This window comes from Heloderma suspectum, chromosome 1, assembly GCF_057233095.1.
Source record: "Heloderma suspectum isolate Gila_16-S chromosome 1, 16-S_ref, whole genome shotgun sequence".
Taxonomy (NCBI): Eukaryota; Metazoa; Chordata; class Lepidosauria; order Squamata; family Helodermatidae; genus Heloderma; species Heloderma suspectum.
Window position 1 is genome coordinate 154,251,563 of NC_139458.1, and position 24,327 is coordinate 154,275,889.

The 24,327-nt window shown below is 44.3% G+C and overlaps 1 protein-coding gene across 1 annotated transcript in view; it reads right to left on the minus strand.

The window, feature by feature from the left end:
• The window catches only part of ADCY5 (adenylate cyclase 5), a 333,434-nt gene extending 319,337 nt beyond the window's left edge, over positions 1-14,097 (minus strand). The window contains exon 1 of the mRNA XM_084807397.1: positions 11,337-14,097. Coding sequence (XP_084663523.1) covers positions 11,337-12,347 — 1,011 coding nt within the window. The 5' untranslated portion in view covers positions 12,348-14,097. The remainder of the gene's footprint in view (positions 1-11,336) is intronic.
• Positions 14,098-24,327: the final 10,230 nt, after the last annotated feature.

Here is a 24,327-nt window from a genome sequence, read left to right on the forward strand (position 1 = left end):
CAGGCGCCAGGTGAGCCTCTCTAGGAAGTTCATTCCATAACTGGGGTGCCATAGCAGAAAAGGCCTTCTTCTTGGTTAACTGTAGCTTGCCATTAATGTGCATCCTATCTAGAAGAGGGGAAACTAGCACACAGGTAGCCTTTCCCTTAAAAGCTGCTGTTTGTTTAGATATAAAATTCATTATTGCTCTGTCACAAGTCCAGTCTTCTCACAGGCATATACAAAATCCCAGAACCCTGAGGCAAGCTTTTGGCACCTGGGGAGAAAGAATGAAACAAGCAGTGTCACTCTTGTTGCCTGGTTTTGGCAGAAAGCTTTAATTATAAAACAGACAGGGACTGAAGGGTGAAAAGACAGAGACACACAAATTAAGATTTTGACAAATTTAAAACCAGGTCATAGAGATGTGCACAGTTCAGTTATAAATCGAGGGCATCTTTAACTAAATTCACTTTCCTCAACAGAAGAAACTTGGCTGATTTTGACCTGTATAATTTTCTGAAGAAAGGACTGTTGTTTCAAAGCTGTTCTTAACCAGGCAACTATGTATTAGAGTAAAAAAAAAAACCATAAACCTGAGCTACGCAATTAGTATAATGTGTAGCTTGGCTCTCAGGCTCTGCCCTCAGACTGGAGGTGAGGAAATTGGTAATCACCCCCATATTCTTCCATATTCAGAATTCTCCCTTCTCTGGGCAGTAGAAGACCCTGACTGGTAGCCAGCTGCTGGAACTGCTTCCATGAGTGAAATGGGGAGGGCGTGATTCTCCCCCTCCCCCCTGCAGCCCCCCATACATCCTCAAAATTGCTCTGGACTCTGGAGCAGATTTTCTAGTGGCACAGGATGGAGGAGAAAGACCCATGCAGTGAGAAGACTTGCACTTTTATGACATCGGATTTCATTCCCTGAAGTTATTTCCTCAGCCACTGCTCATATCAACTTTCTCTCCCCTCATATTCCAGCGGTTGGTATTTCCTGCCTACTTCTCCACATTCCTAGCCCCTGCATGCATCCATCTTAACTGCAGTTTTGTAAAGAGGAACTAAATGCAACTTATGAAGATATCTGTACTCAAAACTAGGGAACTATCATGCTGACTTACATGTTCTGAAGCAGTACGGCACATGTGGACATTATTGACTTGTATATGACCAAAAAAAGGGAATCCAATGCAATCTCCCCATAGGCCACATGTACAAGGTGCTGCATGGAATGAGTGGAAACACTGGTTTCTGGAAGGAGTCAGGTCAGCACAGCTCATGTAAGGGAGCAGAAACAAGTGTTTTGAGGCTCCTGCTAGAAAGCACTAAATTTCCCTTGCGTAAGCAGCAGGTCCCGCTTGTGCAGTTAAATCAGCAGGACCCACTGCTTGAGGAACAGAATCAGCAGCGTGGAAGGGAACTGGTGGGAGTATAAGCACCTCATTGGATACTGCCCTGTGAGTAGACATTTCTCATTTCTGAGGCTCGAGCAGAGGGTGAAGCAATCAGGCTTTCATGGAGGCATAAAGACGGCTACTTTGGTAACTGAAGATACGGCCTTACTGCTTGTATTATCTAGGAAGATACAGCTCTACTGAACACAACAGGAACTTCTGCTCTCCAACTGAGGCATGCTTCTATCTATTTTTGCAATACTCTGTTTTTATAGGGCAGCGATTTAGAAAACACAAGTGAAATATATGAGAAAACCTTTGAGGTACCCCCTTTCCCACAGATTACTGTTCTATGCTTTTTAGTAGCTTGACAATGACAAAACTCTCTGATACCTAGCTCTCCTTGTAGAAAGCGATTTATCTTGTCTCCTGGAGTGTTGCAAAAAACAAAATAGCTGACCCTGCCAGTTGACATCCTGTGGGATTAAACATTTCTAGATTGCTCTTTGCCTTAGTAAAAACAAAAATATTGCATGTATATGCAACACACATGTATTTACACATATTCCAGAGGAAGAAGAGAAAGCTTATTTGAAAATCTAATGTTAGTTTATGAAGTGTATCAGGCATTTTTTAAAGGAAGTGCCACAGAAAAAAACACGTTAACTATGCCAGAGCCTTTGCAAAGTGAGGCAGCACGTAACATGTGGAACAGAAAAACATTGACTTAAGGCGCAATCCTATGCATGTTTAGACAGAAAAAAGTCCTACAATTTCCAGCATTCCCTTGCCAGCATGGCTGGCAGGGGAATGCTGAGAGTTATAGGACTTCTTTCTGTCTAAATATGTATAGGATTGTGCCCTTATTGGGAAATACTAACAGCAGGCAATAAAGGAGATGAAGTCTTTTCCCAGCTTACTTGATTAGGTACATGATAGTTATTTTACATAATACAGAATGCCCATCTCCCCCAATTAATAGTCTTTTAACTACTACCCTTTTGTCTCTCCCAGCTCAACATACTCTGCTACAAATATTATATTGCAGAGGAACTAGTACGTTGATTCATTTTGCAATGTCAGGCATTCTTGGAGAATAATGGGGTTTGCAATCTTCCTCCAATAGTACCTGCAATTACAGAGGCAATGCTCCAAATGAGTGTGGGCACAGGGATTCCATTTGTCTGCTGTAGAAAGAGAAAAGGCCATGTGTGCCCATTAAACACAACAATACTCAGATTCACGAAGATGACACATACAAACCATAGAACAAAACCCATCTATCTTACTAACAGCCAACCCTCTCGCCCATGCTCTAAAGGAGTGCTTAAACAGGTGTTTCAACTTATGCAAAAAAGCCAAGACACTGTCGACCCCAAAGCTTCAGGGGCAGAGAATTCCATCATTCCAGAGTTACCATACTAAAAACTTTACTCCCTGAAGGCAACCTAAATGTCTACAATCATTGGTATTTGGAGCAGGGCTTCTTTAGCAGATCTTAATCTATGGAGGGTGGAGGCAAAGAAGATCCTTGCCAAGTTCCTGAAGATCCAGATTGCTTAGGCTAAAACCAATACCTTAACAATGAGGTCCAGAGAGAAACTGGGAACCACTGAAGATGTTTTAAGATGATCATATAATGCTTATTGCAGATTATACTAATCAATAGATGGGCAGATGCATTTTGGGGCAGTCAAAGTTTCTGGACCTTCTTCAGTGTGTAGCACATTGCAGTAGCCAAATCATAGGGTTGGAAGGGGCCTACAAGACCATCAAGTCCAACCCCCTTCTCAATGCAGGAAGCCTGATTCCCAGGCGGTCTCCCATCCAAGTACTAACCAGGGCTGATGCTGCTTAGCTTCCAAGATCAGATGAGATTAGGCACATCCAGCCCTTGAAGCCCTTAAGTCTGTATTTAAGCATCGTAAAACCCAGGCCTCCAAAACAAAACCCCTTAAAATAGCTAATATTTTTTTGAAACACACAACCACTACTGAGCTAAGAGTGCATAAAAGCCTAATAATTTCTGCACAGAGGGCACTATAAGCACTGAACGTTTGACCCGCTGCTTCTAAGACAAATATATAGGCACTGTCACAGGCTCAGTTTTATTACCAGTTCTTCTGATAGACAGCAATAATCAGGAAGAATCAGAGTTCGTGTTAATCTAAAAAAAGATTAATGGCTTTGTAGATTATCACTGCTCAGTCCTGCAGAGCTTGTGGAATTTAGCATCAGGCCCCAATTAGTATTGATCAACCATTCAATAGAAAGATCTCTGTAGAACTGTATACTGATTTCCCATGTACCCTTTAATGTTTTATTGAGCCTGTAAAAACTGTGTGCACCAATACAATGTAATTTATTTGCTTCTATAGGAGGAGATTTCATCTCAATGCTTTTACACACTACTTCTGCATGAAGGCACGGGGGGAGAGAAGGTAAGGATTGAATAGTAAGAGCTTCCTAGAAAATTTAAGTGAAACCTAATGCGTTATATAAAGCAAGTTTTATAAGACAACTGTTACAAGCAAAGCCATAGATCCCATGAATTTCATTGCAATGAACGCCAGTCCATTGTCCACCAATCTCAAGAAAGATGAAGATGGCAGAGCAGGAGGTACTATCAAAGAAATATTTGGACGCTCCCAAACAGCTGAAAAAGAGCAGGGGAAATTAAAGGTCATATAATCAAATTAAGGAAAATGCATTTTATCCCGGAAAAGGTTAAATTAATTGACAATCTGGGTCAGACCCGCACAATTTATGACCACCAAGGTGAACAGAGCCCACCAGCCACATGTGGTGAGACAGTGGTTGAATCCTCCCCCTCAGTTTTTACAGTCCCAGGCAGTCAAAAAAATAGAGCATTTGTTGATCCCCTCATGGGCTGCCATAAAGGGCCAGACCACAGCCAGCCTAAAAGCAGGAGGGGAGTACGGGGGCACTTCATCTGGTTTGCAAGCCTTATAAATACAAAATTATAAACTGTTTAATTATTTGCTTGTAAAAAATTCAGGGGCAGAGAAGATTTAGCCCCACCCAGCTCATCCCTGGCTACAAGCCTCTCCCCCCCCTCCCCGCCCCACAAACTACAGGCCCATAAAGGGCTGAATTTGTCTTGGCAGATCACAAGTAATGCATGTGCAGATTATCTGGATAATATGGAGTCTGCCTTTATCTTTTTTTAGATTGTAAAAATGACTTATCACACATTAAACAATGAATCTGTGCAAATCTAAGCATTTATTCTCCCCTCCAAAAGTCACCTAATTCCTGGATCATTAGCTGGATAAAGAATACAGAACATTTATTTTCCCATGGTGCTAACATTAACCAATGTTAATGAGAGCCAGCGTAGCACAGAGGTTAGAGCAAGGGTAGGCATGGACCCATTTGGGCCATGGGCACATTTGGCAATTTGAAAGATTGTCCTGGGAACCACCACAAAATGGCTCCCATGGAAGTGTGAAGGACAAGTAACCTGCTCAAAAGAGGTGGGGTCTGAGCCCCAACATACTAAACTACTCATTTGAACTCACAGTTTTCCACGCCAACAGAAACCTACTTCATAGCAATCCCAGTTGCTGGTAAGAAAATGTATTGATTTATTTTTTAAGTGGGAGGGGTAGGGCACTTTGGCGGGTGACAAGAAAGAGTTCAAGGGCCTACTGGTCCTTGCAGGCACCACATTGCTTACCCCTGGGTTAGAATTTTGGACTGGGACCCAAGAGATCCGGGCTTATGTCCCCACTCAGCCGTGAACCTCATTGGGTGACTTTGGCCCAGTCACTGACTCTCAGCCTAACCTACCTCACAGGGTTGTTGTGAGGATAAAATGGAGAGGAAGATCGTCTATGCCACCATGGACTCCCTGGAGGAAAAGGCAGGATATAAATGTAACCAATAAATGAATAAATACATTCACTATTTTCTGCATGACATTACAGAATCTCATATCATGCCACTTCTGCCATGGATTAACTAGGTAGAAGAACTGGTTCACACATACACATAACTTGATTTTTCATCACTTGATAAACACACTCAGCTGTGAGTTAAGGGGATGGTGAAAATTCTGTGGCATGCAAAAGCACATTCACAAGCTGCAATGAACTGATGAACATGGGTGCGTGAACCAGTCCCAATAATGACCTAACCAAGAGCTGATCACTTCACAGATGAAGATTCTATACAGATAAGGTGCTTGTAGCTGTTACTGGATGGCATGTGGCATCACAGAAGACGAACAGCCCTGCCTATGTTGCCTGGATTCTGAAAACCCTGTGAACAGTTTTGGCATATCATCATTACCGCAACCAAGTAGAAGCTCAACTGTCTGATAACAGGTCCACTCTACAATGTCCAAATAAAAATCTCCAGTGTTTAGTTGTTAATTGCACGCCATGTACAGTTAATGGCAGGTACTCAAGAAGTTTCTGTTGCACTGACCAAGGCAAGAATAAAAATAACATCCCAGAAATGTTCCAGCTTTATAAGAAGAGCCAGACAGGCTACAAGAGATAACAAGCTTCAAGTCACACCCAATTTACAAAGTAAAATAAGAAAGCAAATGATACTTTGTTAGCTTAACCTATTTAAGTAATAGCCTGTTAACAAACGTTTACATCTCAGTTGTGTGTAGTCTCCCCAAACAGTTGTCTTCCCTGCCTTCAGTCTTCATAGATTTATTGTGGCTACAGCTCACTACACCTGATACAGGATCAAGAAAAACAGCCTTCCTATGAAACTGGGTTCAATGGGGCTTACTCCCAGGTAAGTGCATATAGGATTGCAGCCTTAAAAGCATTATGGATGCAATAAGTGAAACATCAAAGTAGAATAACATATACCTTTTAAAGTATGATGGGTTAGATTTTAGTGTTTCTTAAAATAGGAGTCCGAAAATCTCAGTAACTTAGAAGTTGTAATAGTAATATGCACAACTACTTATTATTTCTTTGATGCTTAAAAACAAAGCACTGTGGTTGGCCTTGTGCTAATCGCTTATTTCTCAGCATGTCTCACTTGTAAAATAAGAGTATTAATTGGTTGCTTTTGACTAAGTGGTTGTGTAGCTCTAGCAGCCACTGTAAGAGTTTTTTGTTAGAATCTCTGATCTAACATAACTTGGATCTAGATTTGCATTTATATGTACAGTGTACGGGTCACAGGGTGCAGTAGATAAGTGACACCACTCCGCCTTGCCCCACCTGAATTTGCACCTGGCTCTGATTTGTAGGTTTCAAGGTTCTAGTAAAACACAGAATAAAATTCCACAAGTCTGCCCATCCCAGATATAAGTGATATTCACAAACTGTAACAGCTATTCTTGGCTTTTATCTTGGAACAACAGGGACTGCCCAGTTACATATATTGTTTGAAGTGTAATAAAGATTGTAAAAGACAAAACCAGGTTTTTTAAAGTGATTATGGTTTTATTGCAGCACAGGGAATGCCTGCTCCAAATTGAAGAGAATGTATAGATCAGGGAGGAAAGACCTCTCATTTCTGCATTTACTATCACATACAACCGTAATCCAATTAAAGAAGTAGGCTGCCCCCTACGCAAGGACAGTCTTGATGTAGCAATATTTGGCCTGAGTAAAAAACAAAACAAAAACAGGTGGCCAGTTGACAATATTCAATAGGCTAGTTGACCAGCATGCCAACCCTAGTTTTTTGGCCACAGTTAATAAACCAGAACACCAAAGCTCTGGCAGGGATTCAGTTAAGTCCACCATATCAACATAAAAGCACATCACGAAGTTTCTGTTCTATGGCACTAGCCTGGGATTTTTGGTTGTTGTAGTTGGGAGATGAACTTGATTAAGGCATACACTATAGCAGGGTCAGGCATCCTGGTGCCCTCCAGATTTTTTACTACAATTCCCACAAGCCCTAGCCAGCATGGCCAATAGTCAGGGATTATGGGAGTTGCAGTTCAAAAAATCTGAAGGCACGATGTTGCCTGTTCCTGCATTATAGCACAAAGGAACAGTCTCATCAAGTGAGATAGAAAACCAGATTTTTTTGGCTCAAAATATAACAGAAGTACTACGTAACTGACAAACAATAGGAAGTGTCCATGGGACAGGACTGTATTAGTATTAAGGCTTTTTTTCCTCTGGGGTTTACACTGCTACACTACAGTCTAGTAAGATTCCATTCAACAAGAAACATCTTGAGTTGCTTAATAGTTATCTGAAATGTCAGGTGATTTCATTGAAACAGTCAGTTCAACCCTTTTCAAAAATAAGAGCATGTTTTTTTGCAGGGGGACATATACATATTACATACATACAAATACTCTTCCATCCTCCCCAGAAAGGAACAAGTGGGTTATTATTACATCCATAGTAAAGCTAGCCAACATACAACTGGATCATATGTGTTTAATTAATGCAAGCCTGTAGCGACAAGAGGCACCACACGTAGCTTGTTCTCACACATCAAGGACAGAGCATTAAAAGAGTGCATTGTTGTGACACAGGCGTTGGTAAAAGGTCTAAACAGCTGGGAGCCTAGCTTGGATCAGAGAAGAGTTATAAAACAGAGACACATGATAGTGCAGCTGTTTCCAAACTATGCTATCAGGACTCTGCTGGGAAAGCAAAAGGACTAAAATAAAAATGCTTGGGGGAAAACAGTTTAATTGCTATGACTGTCCGGGTCATTGACAGTTAATACTAGGTTAATGCCAATTCCAACAGACTACAACAAAAACTGTATGACTAACTTACAGAAACGATTCTGTGCATGTTGTATGCATGCAAGTAGCACTTCCGAATATAGTTTATACCCCAGAGCCCAGTTCTCTCTCTCTCTCTCTCTGTATACTGCATTCTATTTTTCAGTAAACTGTTCATTGCTCCTGTCTTTCATGCATACCTAGATACGTTTAGCACTGCACTAAAAAGAACATTGTCATAAAACTAATACTACTAGAACATATGAACCTATGGATCTGCACAGTCTGCTGGAACACTCTGGACCAACAGATATATGAATAACTATCAGTAGGTAGAAAGAAACGAAATGTTTAGAGTTGCCTTTAAAATGTCACCTAAAGTGGACTTTGAAATGAATTTGGAGGTTTCTACTAAAGTGAGGATTTTTGAGGGGAGCCAAAAAGCATTTTGTTAAGACTAGTGAAACTTCTCAGAGCTTACAAACACACATATGTATATTTCACACAGAGACAGATATTTTATAACGTGCCCTCTAGATTAGGAGCGACATCATGGAATCACAAAGACTGAAAAGTAACAATTCTTGATGCAAAATAACGTGTTTCTGACTTTAGCGTTATTGGCAAATGTAGTATGATCAAGAATGCCTTCAAATAAGAGGGGAGACACACAACAGTTCTAGATATAACCACTGTTTCTAAGAAATCACAGGTATTAGCCATGTGCAATACAATCCTACACATGTCTGTCTACTCAGAAGTAAGCACCATGGAGTTCAATGAGACTTACTCCCAGGTAAACAGGTACAGGATTGCAGCCTCAGTTATGAGTTTCACTACTGATTAACAGCAATACACAGAATTCGTTAAAATAGAGTGAAATAAAGACTGAAAAGGCATGAAAATGATATCATTTATTTTGCCTTGATCTATCTCCACACTTTTTTTCTTTTCAAAACAAGAAAGAAAACCAAAGAAAAGTATATGAATCAGCAAGACAGTGTCAAAGAAAAATTAGATTTCCATGGTAACAAGCTTCAGCCTAGGTAACAAAAGGCCTGTTAGCAGTTGTGAGGCAGTTGCGGATACTGATTTTAGTATCAGATGGCTCTAAACATAAGCTTTTGCCTTCAGCCTAGAAGACAACAGGTTAGATCAGGTAGACCTGTCCCATAATTTGAACTAAGCTAAAAAGAAGTTCAGTAAATTATAGCACAAATGGTTCGTGTTTTGTAATTAGAAGCTGTAGGATATTGCTGGCTAATAATAGTCTTTATATAGCAAGTTTCAGTATTTTAAGTGCTTCACAGGCAATGCCAAACCATACTTTGTCATGAGATGAACAATTCTTGGGCTCACGCAGTCCCTTCCAATTCCTCCTCATGCATTCTGATTAATATATTTACTTCTGTTTAGCATAAGCCATAGTTTGCCATTACATCTGTCAAACTATGGTTTCCAATCCTGGTTCAGAGGGCAAAAGTCACCCATCATTTGGCAGTTCAGGTATTACTGTGGCAAAAGTCGTTTGTACTAAACAGGAAAGTAAAAGTGACTTGAAACACATGGGGGGGGGGGGGAGTGCACAAGCCAAAGGCTCACTCAATGAATGATCTCGGTACCTTACCACAACCAAATGAGGTAGACAAATATTATCATCCTCACATTGCTCATGAGTAGGGGCTAAGGCTGGGAGAATAACAACTTCCTTAAAGTCTCATAATAAATTCATACCTGAGGTGAGATTTAATCCAGGGATTTGCTTATGCTCTTAGCCCTGAACTTGTGAGAAGTCTGTAAGTGTCCATTCAAAGGCAATGAATGATAGGCATGGAAAGATTTTCCAAGTTAACTATAGGAGATGGAAGCAAGATATGACAACTCCTCATTTGCTTCTTTGGTCAAACAGTTTTGTTTAAGCCGTTTCATCAACAAAGATTCAGGTGAGAAAGAGAGAGATGGAATGATCTGCCAAAGTGATAGTTCAGCAAACTCAAAACTGCTTAACCAAGCAGTTTCCATGGTCATGAGAAGCTTATATGTATAACCATGCCTGTATTGGATTCTGTGTACACCGTAGCACAAGAAGCCTCTGATTTTCCAGAGTGTGAGGCAGATATTCCACAGGTAGGTTCTTACCAAAATATTTGTGAATCAATTACTTTACCTTTGACATTTAGCTTCCATGCTAATTAGTCACAGGTGGATATATACTGTGCAAATTAAGCAGAAGACAAAACATAATATGAGCATATTTAGGAGACATTTCACAATATATTCCTCACTGAATGGTTTCATTTTTTTGTCTTCAAGCTAGTTAATATGCATGCATGTAGTGGTACACAAAGTTAGTGTTAAGTCCTTGGGACATAAAAGCAAGCCATGTACAATGCATCCAAGCCACACCACATCAAATATTCCCTTTAGCTATGAACTCTCATGCTCTTTTGCAGTTGTATACGTGGAGACCTGGTACTGCAACAGGTGGATCTCAACACCTGGTCCCTACCTTCATGAAGTGAATGCCGGCACATCAAAATGACATACAGCATTTAAAATGACAAAAGTGTCCTGAGAGCTATAAGCAAGCCCCTGCCACACACAAAGCGTCTATTTTTATTAAACAGAAAACAGTATCTCCCTGAGAAGTGAGGTAATTTGGAAACATTTAATATAAGGCTTTCTTTCTTTAGTATTGCAGAGGTAGGAATAAAAGGTTAAATATACAGTCTTCATCCCAAATGAGTTTTTTTCTGTCATCTTGTACAATAAAATTACCTTTCCCAGTAAACTTCACCTCCCTTAACAGATTGTAGTACAGATTCTTAAATGGAACCTATTATTCAGCAGTGCTACATTTCTTTCCTGGCCAGCAAGGAAAACCATTCTCTTCATGTTTTCTAGTTGAATACATTAAACATGGGTCCAGAATTCACTGGGTCTGTGATCCAGTTACAGCTGACAGCTTACTTACATTTATATTTTCTTACGTTAAAGACAAACAACATCATTCAGTGACAAAACATGATTAAAAGAAGCACAGGGCAATCAAACTCAGAAGGCTGAAGGGAATATAACCATCAATAACGACAACATCAATCCATAGCTGCACACTTCAGGGCAATCTATAAGCCAGGTCCCCCACAATGCCACTAGGTAGAGTGGCACAGTTCCCAGGAAAGTGGTGTTCCGAATTCCCAAAATGAATTACACCCAAATTGCTCTTAGCATCCAGAAACCTCCAAAACATCCAAAAATCTCAGCCTTACCTGCTTCAGTAAGAACTTGTCTTCTGCGTTGATTCTGAGAGAAATGGCCAGGTGGATGGCAGACAGTACCACGCCGCTGATAACTGCAGCCCTCATCCTGACTGGCAGCAGCGTGTAGATGCTGTAGATGAAAAAGACAGTCCACCAGATGCCCTCCGAGGCACTCCTGGGCTGCATCAGCAAGCAGCCGACCACTTGCACGGCCAATACCACCAGAATGGCAGAGTAGCACATGAGCCACACGTGGTCCTGGTGGAAATCATTGCGATTGCAGACAGCACCCAGGGCTACCATCAGCAGGATGGCCAGGGACAGCACCACCACATAGGGCACCTGGTAGTGGCCGTGAACCGTGTGGAAGAGCAGCATGACCAGACATACCAAGACTAACACTGCCATCAGCATGGTCAGGCTGCTCTGGTTGAGACGGAAGAAATAGCGCTGGTAGAGGTGCTCCAGCTTCTCCGACTGGAACTTCTTCGACCTGAAGATCTGCAGCAGGCTGCCACAGCAGCTGCCCATGGAGAAGCCCATCTCAGACCCCCCTTCCTCATCCAGGTGTTCCTCCTCCGCCGCCGCCAGCTCATCAACCTTGGCCTTGATGCGCTTCTCCTCTAGCCCCAGTTCCACAGAGCGTGGACGCACCTCACCCTGCTCCCCGCCATAGCGCCTAGGACTTGTGGCAAGGGAGGGATCTCCTGCCCGGTGGGATGGGTGGCTCTTGTCACCCCCATGATCCTGCCAAGCAGACTTGGACCTGAAGCTCATCATCCTGCAGCCACTTACCCCGTGGTTCCTGCTGCTTGGCAGCTCATACTCTTCCTCACTCCTCCACCTGCTCGCCATACGGGATGATTTCTTGACTGAGGCCCTGGTAGGAAGCGGGTAGGAATAGCCATTTGCTCTGGATTCAGCTGCTCCCCAGGCAGAGCGATGCTGTTCCGCACCTCCAGCTCTGGGCACAGCAGGCGCTCCAAACCCCGGAGGGCTCACACTGTTAGAGCGGGACATGTCCTGCCAGGGCAGAAGAGGAGGAGGAGGGGCCGTGGAACAAGTTATAAAGGAATGGGTGGGAGAGAATCAACCGCATGAAATTCCACTCATGGCAAGGAAGAGCCAACTCTTCCGAGCAGCATCTCTCATCCTATGGCAGGGAGTGCAGTAGGGGTGTATGGAGATATAAAATGTCAAGCACTTTCGACACGTCAGTCCTGGCTGAATCCAAATAAAACAAAGTTCCCAGTGATGAAGGAATTCAAATCCTTCTTAGAAGCCAGCTGGGCAGCCTGGGCAGCCAGTTAGGTTCCCTTCCCTCCAGAAGCTGGGAATAAGTTGAGACTTCTGGATCCAGGATTTAAATAGCTACACACAGAGCTGGGAGGCAAGCTCCCCTCCCTATGGAAGATTGCTCCTCTGGTGAGGATTCCCGTTCTCTCTCTCAAATCCCCAGAGCTTTGGCCATTTTTTGGCGCATCAATAATTGAAAACCACAACACTGGCATGCATAGAAAGCAACGGAGGAAAAGGCACCAGGATTATTTTTCTTCCTTCCACTTCTTAAGCCAAGATCACCATCCAGTCCGAATGCAACTTTGTAAGCATCATCAACAGAAGCCACCACAGTAAGTCCTCTGTGTGTGTGTGTGTGTGTGGTCAGGGCGGTCGGTCCTCCCACTGCAAGAGGATCTGGTTGTCAGCAAGGTACTAAAGAGGCAGCATATTTCAGTCGCTGATAATGCTGTCCAGGAAGCGCAGAAAAGCCACCCAGGATCGTCATTCTTAATTTTGCCCCGGGGGCAACTGCCTATTTGTCGGTCATCTGGAGAGATGTTGCAGGGGACAAGCACAGCGCCAGCGCTGGAGGCATTTGGAAGCCGGCTGGGCCATTGCTTGATCCCCTCCGATTTCGAAAAGGTGCCCCTACAGATCGGTTTGTAGCCCCACAAACAAATAAACCCAAAGCCCCTCTCGCCTAGCTCTTCCTTCTCAAGGCGAGAACGGCACTGCCGCAACGGGGAAGGGGCGCGCGAACAACACGCCCCGGAGCCTCCACTGAAACGCGTTTACTGGAAGCTCTCGACTCAGACTCGAGCTGAGGCTGCTGGGACGGCAACGCTGCTTGCCCTTGGGATGGAGCATCAACCCAAAAATCCGATCAATCCATCAGTGAAGCGATTCAAACGAGGGACGGACGGCGGGGAAGAGAACGCGAGGGGAGGGCCGACCGGCTGGCCGGGCGGGAGAAGAGCGATCCCCGTCCCTGGATCATCTCTCCGTCTCCGCCGGAACGCCGCCGTCGCGCTGCTGCCTCCGTGCGAGGACGCGCTGTCTCCACTGCAGGGGGCGGCGGCGGCCGCAAGAAGCGTGGCGCGGCCGGCTCTCTCTGCTGAAGCAGCGAGGCCACGAAAAATAACAAAAATAAAAGCCCCGCCAAGGCTGCCGCCTCCTCGCTGCTTGTTCGCACGCCGCCCGCCTGCAGCAGCTGGGTCTCAACGGACCGCCGCGGAGGAAGGAGGCAGCCTTCCCTCTCCCCCGCCCAAGCCGGGCAGGCGGGCTGTCCTCCTCGCCCTGCCGAGGGCAGCCACCCGCTCCCGCGGGGAGCCGCCGCCTTGGCCTTTCCGGCGAGATGACCCGGGCCGGCTTCGCGCGGCGAGGCTCGCGGGCGGCGGCTGCCCAGGTGGCCCCGCGCGCGCTCACACGCGCCTCCGCTCCAGCTGGCGGGGAGCACGCGAGCCCGCCCCTTCCAAGCCGGCCCTTGCGCGGCCCCTCTCCGCCCCGCGCGGCCCCGCCCTCGCCTCGGAGCGGCTGGCTGGGGTCGCCGCCGCCGCCGCGTTGGGCCATTGGACGGCTCCGGGAGCTGATCGGAGGGATCGGCTTCCCGGCCAATCTGGTTGGAAGGAAAGAGGCGGGGAGCGTGGAAGCCGCGGCGGCGGCGGGCGCCTGCGGAGCGAGAGAGGAAAGAGCAGCGGGGGTGTTTTTGACTCCTCCGGGGGCTTCAGTGCCGCGTAACTGACTGGAAGTAACACCATCCCAAGAGGAAGGGCAGGAGGCTGATTGCCATGCGTGCCTGTGGCTGGAGCGTGATGATGCCCCTCGCGCAGATCGAAAGCGTGGTATGATCTACATATATGAACAGTTGCCTTATACGGAGTCCATCTACCCCAGGGTTGCCTGGTTTGAGTGGCGGGCGCCCTTCCCAGCACCTGCTCTCCTTTTAGTTACTTGCTCTAGTCGAAAAGACAACCAACCCTCTCGCTCCTTGCCCATCCTGGCTTGTAGTCCAGGGAGGAGAGATGGTAAAACAATTTTTGCTGAATATTATTGATGCCTCCCTAAAGGAAGGTAATTTTCCATCCTGTCCGAAAGAAACAATTGTTGGACAGCTTCTAAAGAAGCCCTCCTGGACCCCCTGGACTTTAATAATTATAGGCCAGTAAGTAATTTACCGTTTGGGGGCAAGGTAATCAAGAAGATGATGGCCGTTCAACTCCAAGCAGTCTTGGATAGGGGTGTACAAACCCCACTTACCTGGGTCTGCTGGGGGGTCCGCAGGGGGGGGAGACAATCCGGTCCTCCCCCTGGAATCTTCCCTGGCTGGCTCCACTCCACAGTGAGTTTGCAGAGCCGCCGGCCGTGGACGGTCTTCCAGCCACAGCCGGTCTTCATCTGCAAATGGCATCCGGCGTAGCGAGCGCCATTTGCATCCTGCACTTTACTGTGATAGGCTACATAAATCTTTATGTAGCCTATCACGTTAAAGAGCAGGGACATAAATGGTGTAGCGGACGCCATTTGCGTCCGCAGTCCGGTGATATGGCCATGGCAGCTGTATCGCTGGGTCTTCGGAGCTGGCGGCAGGGAGGATCCGCCAGCAAGGACTTCACGCTGGAAGACAAGGTAGGCGATCCTATCCTCCACGGACTTTGGGGGGCCGGATTCAATAGAATCTGGCCTCATTGGGGTCCATGGAGGATTTCTCCAGCATCCCTCGTTCGGATGAAACTGATTACCTGGACCCATTTCAAACCAGCTTCAGAACAGGATACAGAGTTGAGACTGCCATAGTTGCCCTGGCGCATGATCTTCACTTGGGAATCAATAGGGGGACAGCATCCCTACTGGTTCTTTTGGACCTCTCAGTGGCATTCAGTACCATCAACCATGGTAACCTTCTGGACCGTCTGTGGGGGTTGGGGGCATTGCTCTGCAGTGGTTCCGCTCCTTCCTCTCAGGATGGTTCCAGATGGTGTTGCTTGGGGGTAATTGCTCCTCAAAAAAGGAGCTGTTATGTGGAGTCCCTCAGGGCTTCATCCTATCCCCAATGCTATGTTAAGATCTACATGATGAAACCGCTGGGAGAGATCAGCAAGAGATTTGGGGCCAGGTGTTATGAGCATGCTGATGACACCCAAATCTATTTCTCTGTAACATTTTCAACCAAGGAAGGTATGACTCGTCTGAATGACTGCCTGAAGTCGGTAGTGGGCTGGTGAAGGAGAACAAGCTGAGGTTGAATCCAGGCAAGACAGAGGTGCTCGTCATGAAGGGTCCTAATTCAGGTATTGAGGTATGTCAACCAGTTCTAGATGGGGTTGCGCTCCTCTTGAAGGAGGAAGTTTGTAGATTGGGGGTGCTTCTTGCTGCTCACCATCTTCTCCACTTGGGGTAACACTCTGCTCCTGGCATCCCAGGTAGAGGGAACGGTGAGAAGTGCCTGTAGTCAGCTTTAGCTGATATGCCAGCTGCGCCCATTCCTGGAACATGTGGACCTAGTAATAGTGGTGCACGTGCTGGTAACCTTAGGCTTGATTTCTGTAATGCATAGTACTTGGGACTGTCCGTATATGTAGTTCAGAAACTCCACCTGGTACAAAATATGGCCGTCAGGTTGGTCTCTGGGACATGCTGCGGAGACCATATTACACCAGTTTTAAAATCTTTACACTGCCGCCAGTTTGTTTCCATGCAAAATATAAAGTGCTGATTCTTACCTTTAAGGCCTTTCATGGTCTAGGTCCAAGGTACTTAGGGAGCACTTCCTCCTTATGTCCCAGTCCACCACTTAAGGTCCTCTGAGGGTTTTCTGCTGTGGCTGCCTAATGTGAGATTGGCAGCCATACACGAGAGGACCTTTTCCTTCACCACCCCTCAGCTGTGGAATGACCCGCTGGTTGACATGCGCCTGCTGACCTCTTCGGACATTTTTAAGCAGGAATTAAAGACTATATTATTCCAGCAGGCCTTCACTTTTTAGAATTCTTATTTCTCTTTGCTGATTGTTATGTAATGTTTCTAGGCTGTATTGTTTTTATTGTGGGGGAGGGGTTGTAAAATTGTTTTTAACTCTGTATGCCACCTAGAGTATTTTGTATATAGGCAGGTTATAAATTGAATAAATAAATAAACTAGAGATGCCAGAGGTTGAACCTTGGACTTTGTGCATGCAAAGCATATGCTCTACTACGGAGCTATGGCTCCTCCCCAGCCCTGAGTAGCTTTTCTTGCTGAGCATCTTTGGGCGCTTGTAGGGGACTGTCTGTGGTGGGGCAGATTATCCAGCCAGCCAACATTTGTGCAATTCAGTAACAATGGGAACTTGATAAAACATAGTTTGTGATTCACAGTCCAAGAGAGGCAGAAGAGTAGATTCGACGGCCCATTAAATCTAGTCTCCTGCCCTCCTTGTCTATGGGAGAAGAGTGGACCCAGTGAGACCTACCCTGTGACAACTCAATATGACTGCATTAGGTGGGGGGGGGGGTGAGTTAACAGGAACCCTGCGTCTTTCTCCAGAATGTGATACATACCCTCCAGTCTTTTAGAGGGCGGTGTCATGTAGAAGGGCGCCTTCCATGACAGCTGCACTGTCTGTAGCAAGGTTGGCAGAAATGTGATGGCCACCAGTGCACTCGACTCTGTATGGATCACATCAAATACTGGATCTTTAACTCTTTCAATAGGCTGTTGGGTTTCAAAACCCAGCGACTGGGCCATCCTAGAAACTTGTTCGGAGAAATGCCCCACGTCCTTGGATCCTGTGAGCCCATGGCTCTGTCTGGCAAAGAGATTGAGGGAGCAACAGAAGAGACAGGGGCAGAATCTGACTGATAGTCCTCTGCTGGAGAGCAGGAGGAATCCTGCGGCCGATCCAGCCTAGCGTGCCACAGAGGAGGAGGCTGAGAAGTTGGTGAGGGGCCCCTAGGCTCAGTTACTCTCTGCAGATCAGGAGCCCTTGGTATTGACTGTCTGAGGATAAAATGGAGAGGAGGAGAATTCTGTACACCGCTTTGGGTTCCTTAAGGAGGAAAAAAGGCAGGATACAAATGTAATAAATAAAGGAAGGAAGGAAGGAAGGAGAAGACTGCATTGGTGCTGATAACTGAAGTGGATGAGGTGGTGCCCTTGCAACCAGAGGTGGAGGCAGAGGCATAAAGTGTTCCTCAGTCAGGGGTTGAGACAGTGAAGCTGATGGAGAGAGCCCTCTGTTGTCATAGGACTCCTGGATAGCCATAATGGCCATAAAGGTATTGATGAGGTCGATAGTAATTGCACTTGTCCCAATCATAGTGACACCTTGGGGATAAAGACCATTCAGATCTTCCCTCCCAATCTGAACGGGGGGACCTAGACCTGTCTTGGTATTGTCTGGGTCGAAACTCAGGTGCCCCTTCACCCCTACAAGAATAAGTGGAGAAAACTGATTGTGGGGAATGCTCATGCTGGTTATCTCTGCCCGTCTCATCGTGCCTGCAATTTCAAGTAGGCGTAGAGTCCCTTATCTCTCCTTCTGAAACAGAGGCTATCGATATCAGTACCTATGTTGATACCGAGGGTTCAACTCCTGTTGGAATTGGAGATTCTAACATTGGTAAGGGCATCAGCAAGCAGGCAGCAAACTTTAGAGAGTCTTTTCCGACTCCTCATTCTTCTTTTTCTGGCCTTCTGAGGACCTAGTAGTCTGCACTTTGGGAGGGGAGTTTCTTAACCAAGGAAGCTGCCAAGGAGTGCCCCAGGATAGGATGGGGCAGGGCGGCCTGTGGTTAGAGCTGGAGCTGACTGAGAAGGCGAGCTTGCTGATTTTTCCATTCTTTCCACCTGGGGAGCTCTGTCTTCCAACTGGGTTTTGTCCCGCAGCTGGTTTGAAGAAGACATCATCTGCTTTTGGGGGGTGCCTGCTGCCTTTAGAGCCTTCTCCCAGAGAATCGCTTTCAGACTATCAGTGCGGGTTTTTCTCACCTGTTTAGTAAAAGATATACAGTGGTGGCAAGATTCCACAATATGCCCCTCACCCAAACAAAATAAGCACAGGGAGTGTCCGTCAGTGGGTGGTGGGAGCTTGCTTCCACAACTTATGCACTTTCTCAGGGGGGCCTTAATGGCCATATGCCCTAAGGCACAACACAGTCAAATGACTGCCGAAACCCATAAACTAAAGAAGAACTCAACATGAAAAAAGTTAAAGGAGAAACTACAGCAAGATAAAATTAGAAAAGGAGAAATTTCCTCAGCACAGTCAAAACATCCAAAAAGTCCCTTCATTCGAGTGCTGCCACAGTGGCGGTCTCCTTGGAACTGAGGGATTAGGCGGGAACCTGCTGGAGCATACGCTGTGAGATGGTGGGGGAGCGTTCCCACCAAAGTACCTCAGCTTTAGAAGTTTCCCAAATAGAGGCTCTGGACAGGTGCAGAGCCCATATGTGTGATACACAGAGACCACGAAGAACTGCCTTGTCTGCAGGAGGAAATGTAAAGGCCTCCATCTGGGGTAACAGGTGGAAGCCCTGCCCCACCAACCCCAAAGAAACAGCTCTACAGATGGGTATTGTTTATGATGGTTTTAAGACATTATACTGTATGCAAAATATATGCCGTTTATTGTAATTTTTTGCACTGGAAAGAACAAGGCCAATCTGTTCCACTGTTTCTCTTTGTGGTGGTTTGCTTTACAGCTGTTGCTGATTCCTTTTTGCTGTGCAAGAGGTGGCAACCCTACTTAACAGAGGATACCCTCTATTATTCTAGAATCTGATTATTTCATGGGAACAAAAGTTGTCAGAAAGGATGGCATAGTGACAGGCAACTTCTTCTTGGGGCCATATATGGTTCACAATCTCTTATAATAGCCTGTGGAGGAATGAGCTGCGCTGGGAGAGGAGCACAGAAGGTTATGGAATGAATATCCAGGAATAATGCTGAATGTGCTTGGGGAACTATATGGCTCTTCTTTGATTACACTAACCTGTGATAACCATGAATTTAATTCACATGTTATCTATAGTGCTGTATTAGTATGAGCAAATCTAGATGTACATTGCAAGTATAACATCTAGAAGAATATCATTACTTCCTTAATGGAATATTGGGTATTAGTTCTATACTAAAACTTTTACCAACCCCCAACTTTGAAATGGAAAAAATGAATGGAAAAAATGAAAGTATCCAAAACTTTATTTTGCAATATATTCCATTGTTTTATAGTACTGGAATTTTCAATTATTATTACTACAAATGAGACCTGCAACAAAATGTTGTATGCAGTGCTTCTGTTTAGTGTTCCAGTTAGTCAGCCATGCCCTCCTCCAGGATAGTCCATTCTCCCCTTCCACTTGGCTTTCAACGGTCAGGCAGCATTGCATGGCCACTGAGCACACTCAGTTTCCATTAGGCTGTTAGGGAGATTTCCTCCACTTTAGGGTTTTTTCCCCACCAGATTTCTTTGTAGTTCTGCAAACCGTGGGGCTCTACCGAGCCTGCTGATACCTTTTTCTTGTGCATGGGTGATGCTGTTCACATGTCAACATCAGAAATAGAGGAAGTTATACACGTTTTGGCTAGTGCTGAGCTGAAAAAGTATATCCCTTGTGAAATGTGATGACAATTTTGGCAATTCTTTAAGAGGCCTGTGAAAGAGAGCAAAAATCTCCCATGCAGAGTGAGGGCAGGAAGCATTTCCCTCACTCTGATGTGACTTCATGATATCATCATGAAGCCAAATCTGATTAGATACATGACACCATGATTTTATTGTGGTGGCACCATTATACGTAATTGCTTGGATCATGTAGCCAGTAAGATGAAGAATCCTATTTAATATAAAAACTGCACCAAAGCAGCTGCTTAGAAGAGCAGTGAGCATGATCACAATGGAGCAGATAGTGTAAAAAAGCAAGGTTTGGGGAAGGTCTTTCAGTTAATATTTCAGCCCCCAGCCAAACTCCTTTTTTATACCAGAAATGTAAATCTACAAAAAATCAGTTCAGCCTTAACTTTGTCTTTATTTTCTTTGCTTTACACATCTTACATAATTTGTCCTCCTAACAAGTTTGTGATGTAGACTAAACTGGAAGAAGGTGATTTTCCCATGGCTGAGCAACAGGTTGAACTTGGGTTTACCACATCAAAACTCAGCATACAATCCAGCATACTATCTATTGCAATGGGCCTCAGCTCTCCTGCAGCTTCCAGTCTGGGGTGGAGTGGAGGGAGAATAGGCCACATCTGGCATGTTCCACCAGCTCTTAGATATTGTAAAGGATAACAAAGATGGGATGGTTTTAAAAACAAGATGTAGCTTGTCTGTCAAAATGAAGCAGCAGGCACAATTCAAACCATAGCTATTACTGATGTAATCTGTGCATCCAAGCTGGATGCTTTTCTCATTGATAGTTTTGCAGAATGAGAAATTCTGAAATAGTAATCTCTGCCAGTGGCAGATCTAACAGCATCCTTACATTGCACAAAGCCCTAGAATAAATTATTCCTGCACTTTGAAGCATCCACACCACCTGTGCAAGTGAAAGCTTTCTTGAAACCTGCTCACAATTTCTGTTCATTTTGGCACCATCTCATTACCGATAATGGGAACCAAAAGCAGCTGATGAACTGTTTTTTGTGGTGGGAGATGAATGGGCTAAGCAGTTTGACTCACATGGCTTTTCTGCACTTCAGGAAGAGCACACTGTTCAATAGTCTCAACTTGCTTACTAAGCTGAAGGATGTCTAGTACAATCTGTCAGGTCTTTGAACTATGCTGGTTTATATTTGACCTGAGGACCCCTTAACTGACTGACAACAGGAGATACTATGCCTTTAAAGGATACAGCTGCCATATTACCAGATCCACCTTTTTTTCTGTGTAGGCATGTTTGAATAAAAGCTGAAGAGCAATATTGGTGGAACAGTTACCTATGCTCGTAGCATGCGGATGAAGCAAAAATCTGTGCCTTTCTTTTTGCCATTGGCAAAAGTTGCAATTAGGAAGTATGATAATATTAAGAGTGTCTTAACCATAAGGATCTTAACTATAAAACAATAGTGTATGCAGATGACATTGTAATAATGGTAAACCATGTTAAAGAATCTAGAACTAGCGATTTCTAAAATCTTTGTTGAGTTAGACAACTATAAGATAAATGAGGGAAATTGGAAAACATAGGTTTAATATGGATACACTTAAAAAGAAAGTGTTATCAGCAATAAGTGGAAGGTCATGGAAAGTACAGGAATCAACTAGTTGGGGATTATTTTGTGTGAGATGAAGGATATTTAGAAGCAGCTTACCCCTGAAGTACCTTTGAAGATCTCATGCTTAGGTAGACGATCAGCAATAAATGGTGAGACTGACTCAATTTACTTTACTTATTTTTATTGATATAACTAGATCAAATTAATGGCAAAATATATTAATAGATTTATAAGGACCAGTAAGAGAACACAGGAATAGTTTAAAACAACTCTCTCCTAATGTATTGAGGAAGGCATACAGAAGGAGACACTCTAGAACCAATGTGGCATGGTGGTTAGAGTGTTGGACTGGGACTTGGGAGATCCGGGTTCTAATCACCACTCGACCATGAAGCTCACAGGGTGAATTTGGGGCATCACTGACTCTCAGCCTCACCTACATCGCAGAGTTGTTCAGAGGACAAAATGGAGAGAACGAGGACCATGTAAGCCTCTTTAGTTTCCTTGCAAGAGGAAAAATGTGGTACATAAATGTAATAAATAAATAATAAAAGTCACACAAAACAGACAGTATGTGAAGACCACTTCAAATTACATCACCTGAGCTTCTGCTCCACATGGTGAGCAGGCTGAGTGCAGCTGTTTCTGTGTAGATCAGCTGCTTCTATGTGGTTTTCTCTACAGAAAAACCCCTACATTAACGGTGGCCAAAAGGTAGATCTTCAGATGTTTTGGATTTTAACTCCCAGAATAGGAGTTACTCAGGGGGAGTATCACCCCATTCAGAACACACAATTCAACTACTCCCTGTCAATTGCTTCATTCACCAACAGCAGCTATATTTTGTCTGGGTTAAGGTTGTTTATTCACCAGCATACACTTTCAGTTCATACAGCATGACAGTGACATCCCATAGAACTGGCCAGTATTCCACTTGAGCTGACTGTGCACCAAAGAACATGCCTCAGAATATTCTGTAGGAGTTCTGTTGCAGATATGCAGTGGTAATACCTTGGAAGACAAACGGATATGCAAAAGGATATCTGGAAGGTGGAAAATCTGAATGCACCATAACCGCTCTTCCCACATGTAAACACTAGAGGGCAGTATGGTGTAAACTCTATACACTAGAGAAAGTTGTTGAAAGTATTTTCTCATGTATTTTAGGGGCAAAATATACTTTATACATGAATGTATATAGGAAGGGCTCTTTTAAGTGCAAACCAGCTGCAGGAGGCTGTAGTTTTTAATGCAGCAGCTGCAGCAATAGTACATGCATGTATGCGTGCATGTGATTAACCCCTTTACCTGCCAACCATTTTTTCCTATTCAAGATTATCCTCCACCCTGAAATTTTTTTTTCCCCCCTGAGGGTTTCCACAGACTTGTTTGCAAGGATTAACACACCTCTGGAAGCCCATTGGAGGCTAGGGAGAGTCAATTTAATGCAGATTAGACTACCAACTTAACAAAAGCTTGAACAGAAAAATGGTCAGAAAAATGGTAAGCAGCTGCTCGTCTACTCAAAAGTGGCAGCTGCTTGAGACTTCATTTTTTTTTTCTTTTTTTATTTTGGGCTTCTTTAAATACATTTGTATGTAGCATGTAATTTGCCCCACAGTCTGAACATTCCAATAAATTGGTTTAACAATACCAACACGTTCAACCTATGGTTGTGGCCCAAATGATTCAACTACCACATGAACAGGGGCTGGATACCAGTGATGTTTTGTTATAATTTTGCCACCAAAATAACTGATGCGACATGTGAGGACTGTACAATATTAATGACAACAGGAGTAACACAAGGTATTCATTTTGCCCCCAAAAATAATGGTAGTGAAACCTGAGTTTGATTCTTAGCGCTGCATTTCTAGTCCTCATGGATGCAATGTGCAAAATTCATGATTGGACTCCCCTGCCCTCTTTGAAACAGTCACGGAGTTAGGAAAAAGTCTAATTTTTATCAGAGCAGCAGCACTGGGAGACAATGCACTGTTTTCCCAACAAGAATCACTGGTTCATATCTCCTATTCAGTATAAATTAAGAAAGAACAAATCTAAACAGTGTCTTTCTTTTTTCTCCAGCAGGGCTAACAGCAAGTTGAGAGACAGAGGGTACTGTACACATGAAGAACAACTGTTTCAGAACTGAGAGTTAATATAGGAAAGTAAGCTGTACAGCTGGTTGCTTTTGTTTTGAGGGTATTTGCGACATTTACATCTGGAAAAAACAGGATTTGACAGCACTTAAAAAAATTACAGTGTATCAATTAACACTGTTTTTGGAAAACTGTCTGTTAGGATTGCAACAGATTTAAAATAATCTAACAGATAAACTATGCCAAATCCACTCAAAAGCAAACAAAACCCCTCCAAAGAGATGTTTTATTAATAACTCAGTTTAACCAACCACTCATCCATACAAATTAATATGCTTACATTAATATATTAATGCATTCTGCGTTCATTCAGAATATTTTATTTACACTATAATACTTAGATATCACTTGCCAGTACTCCAAAT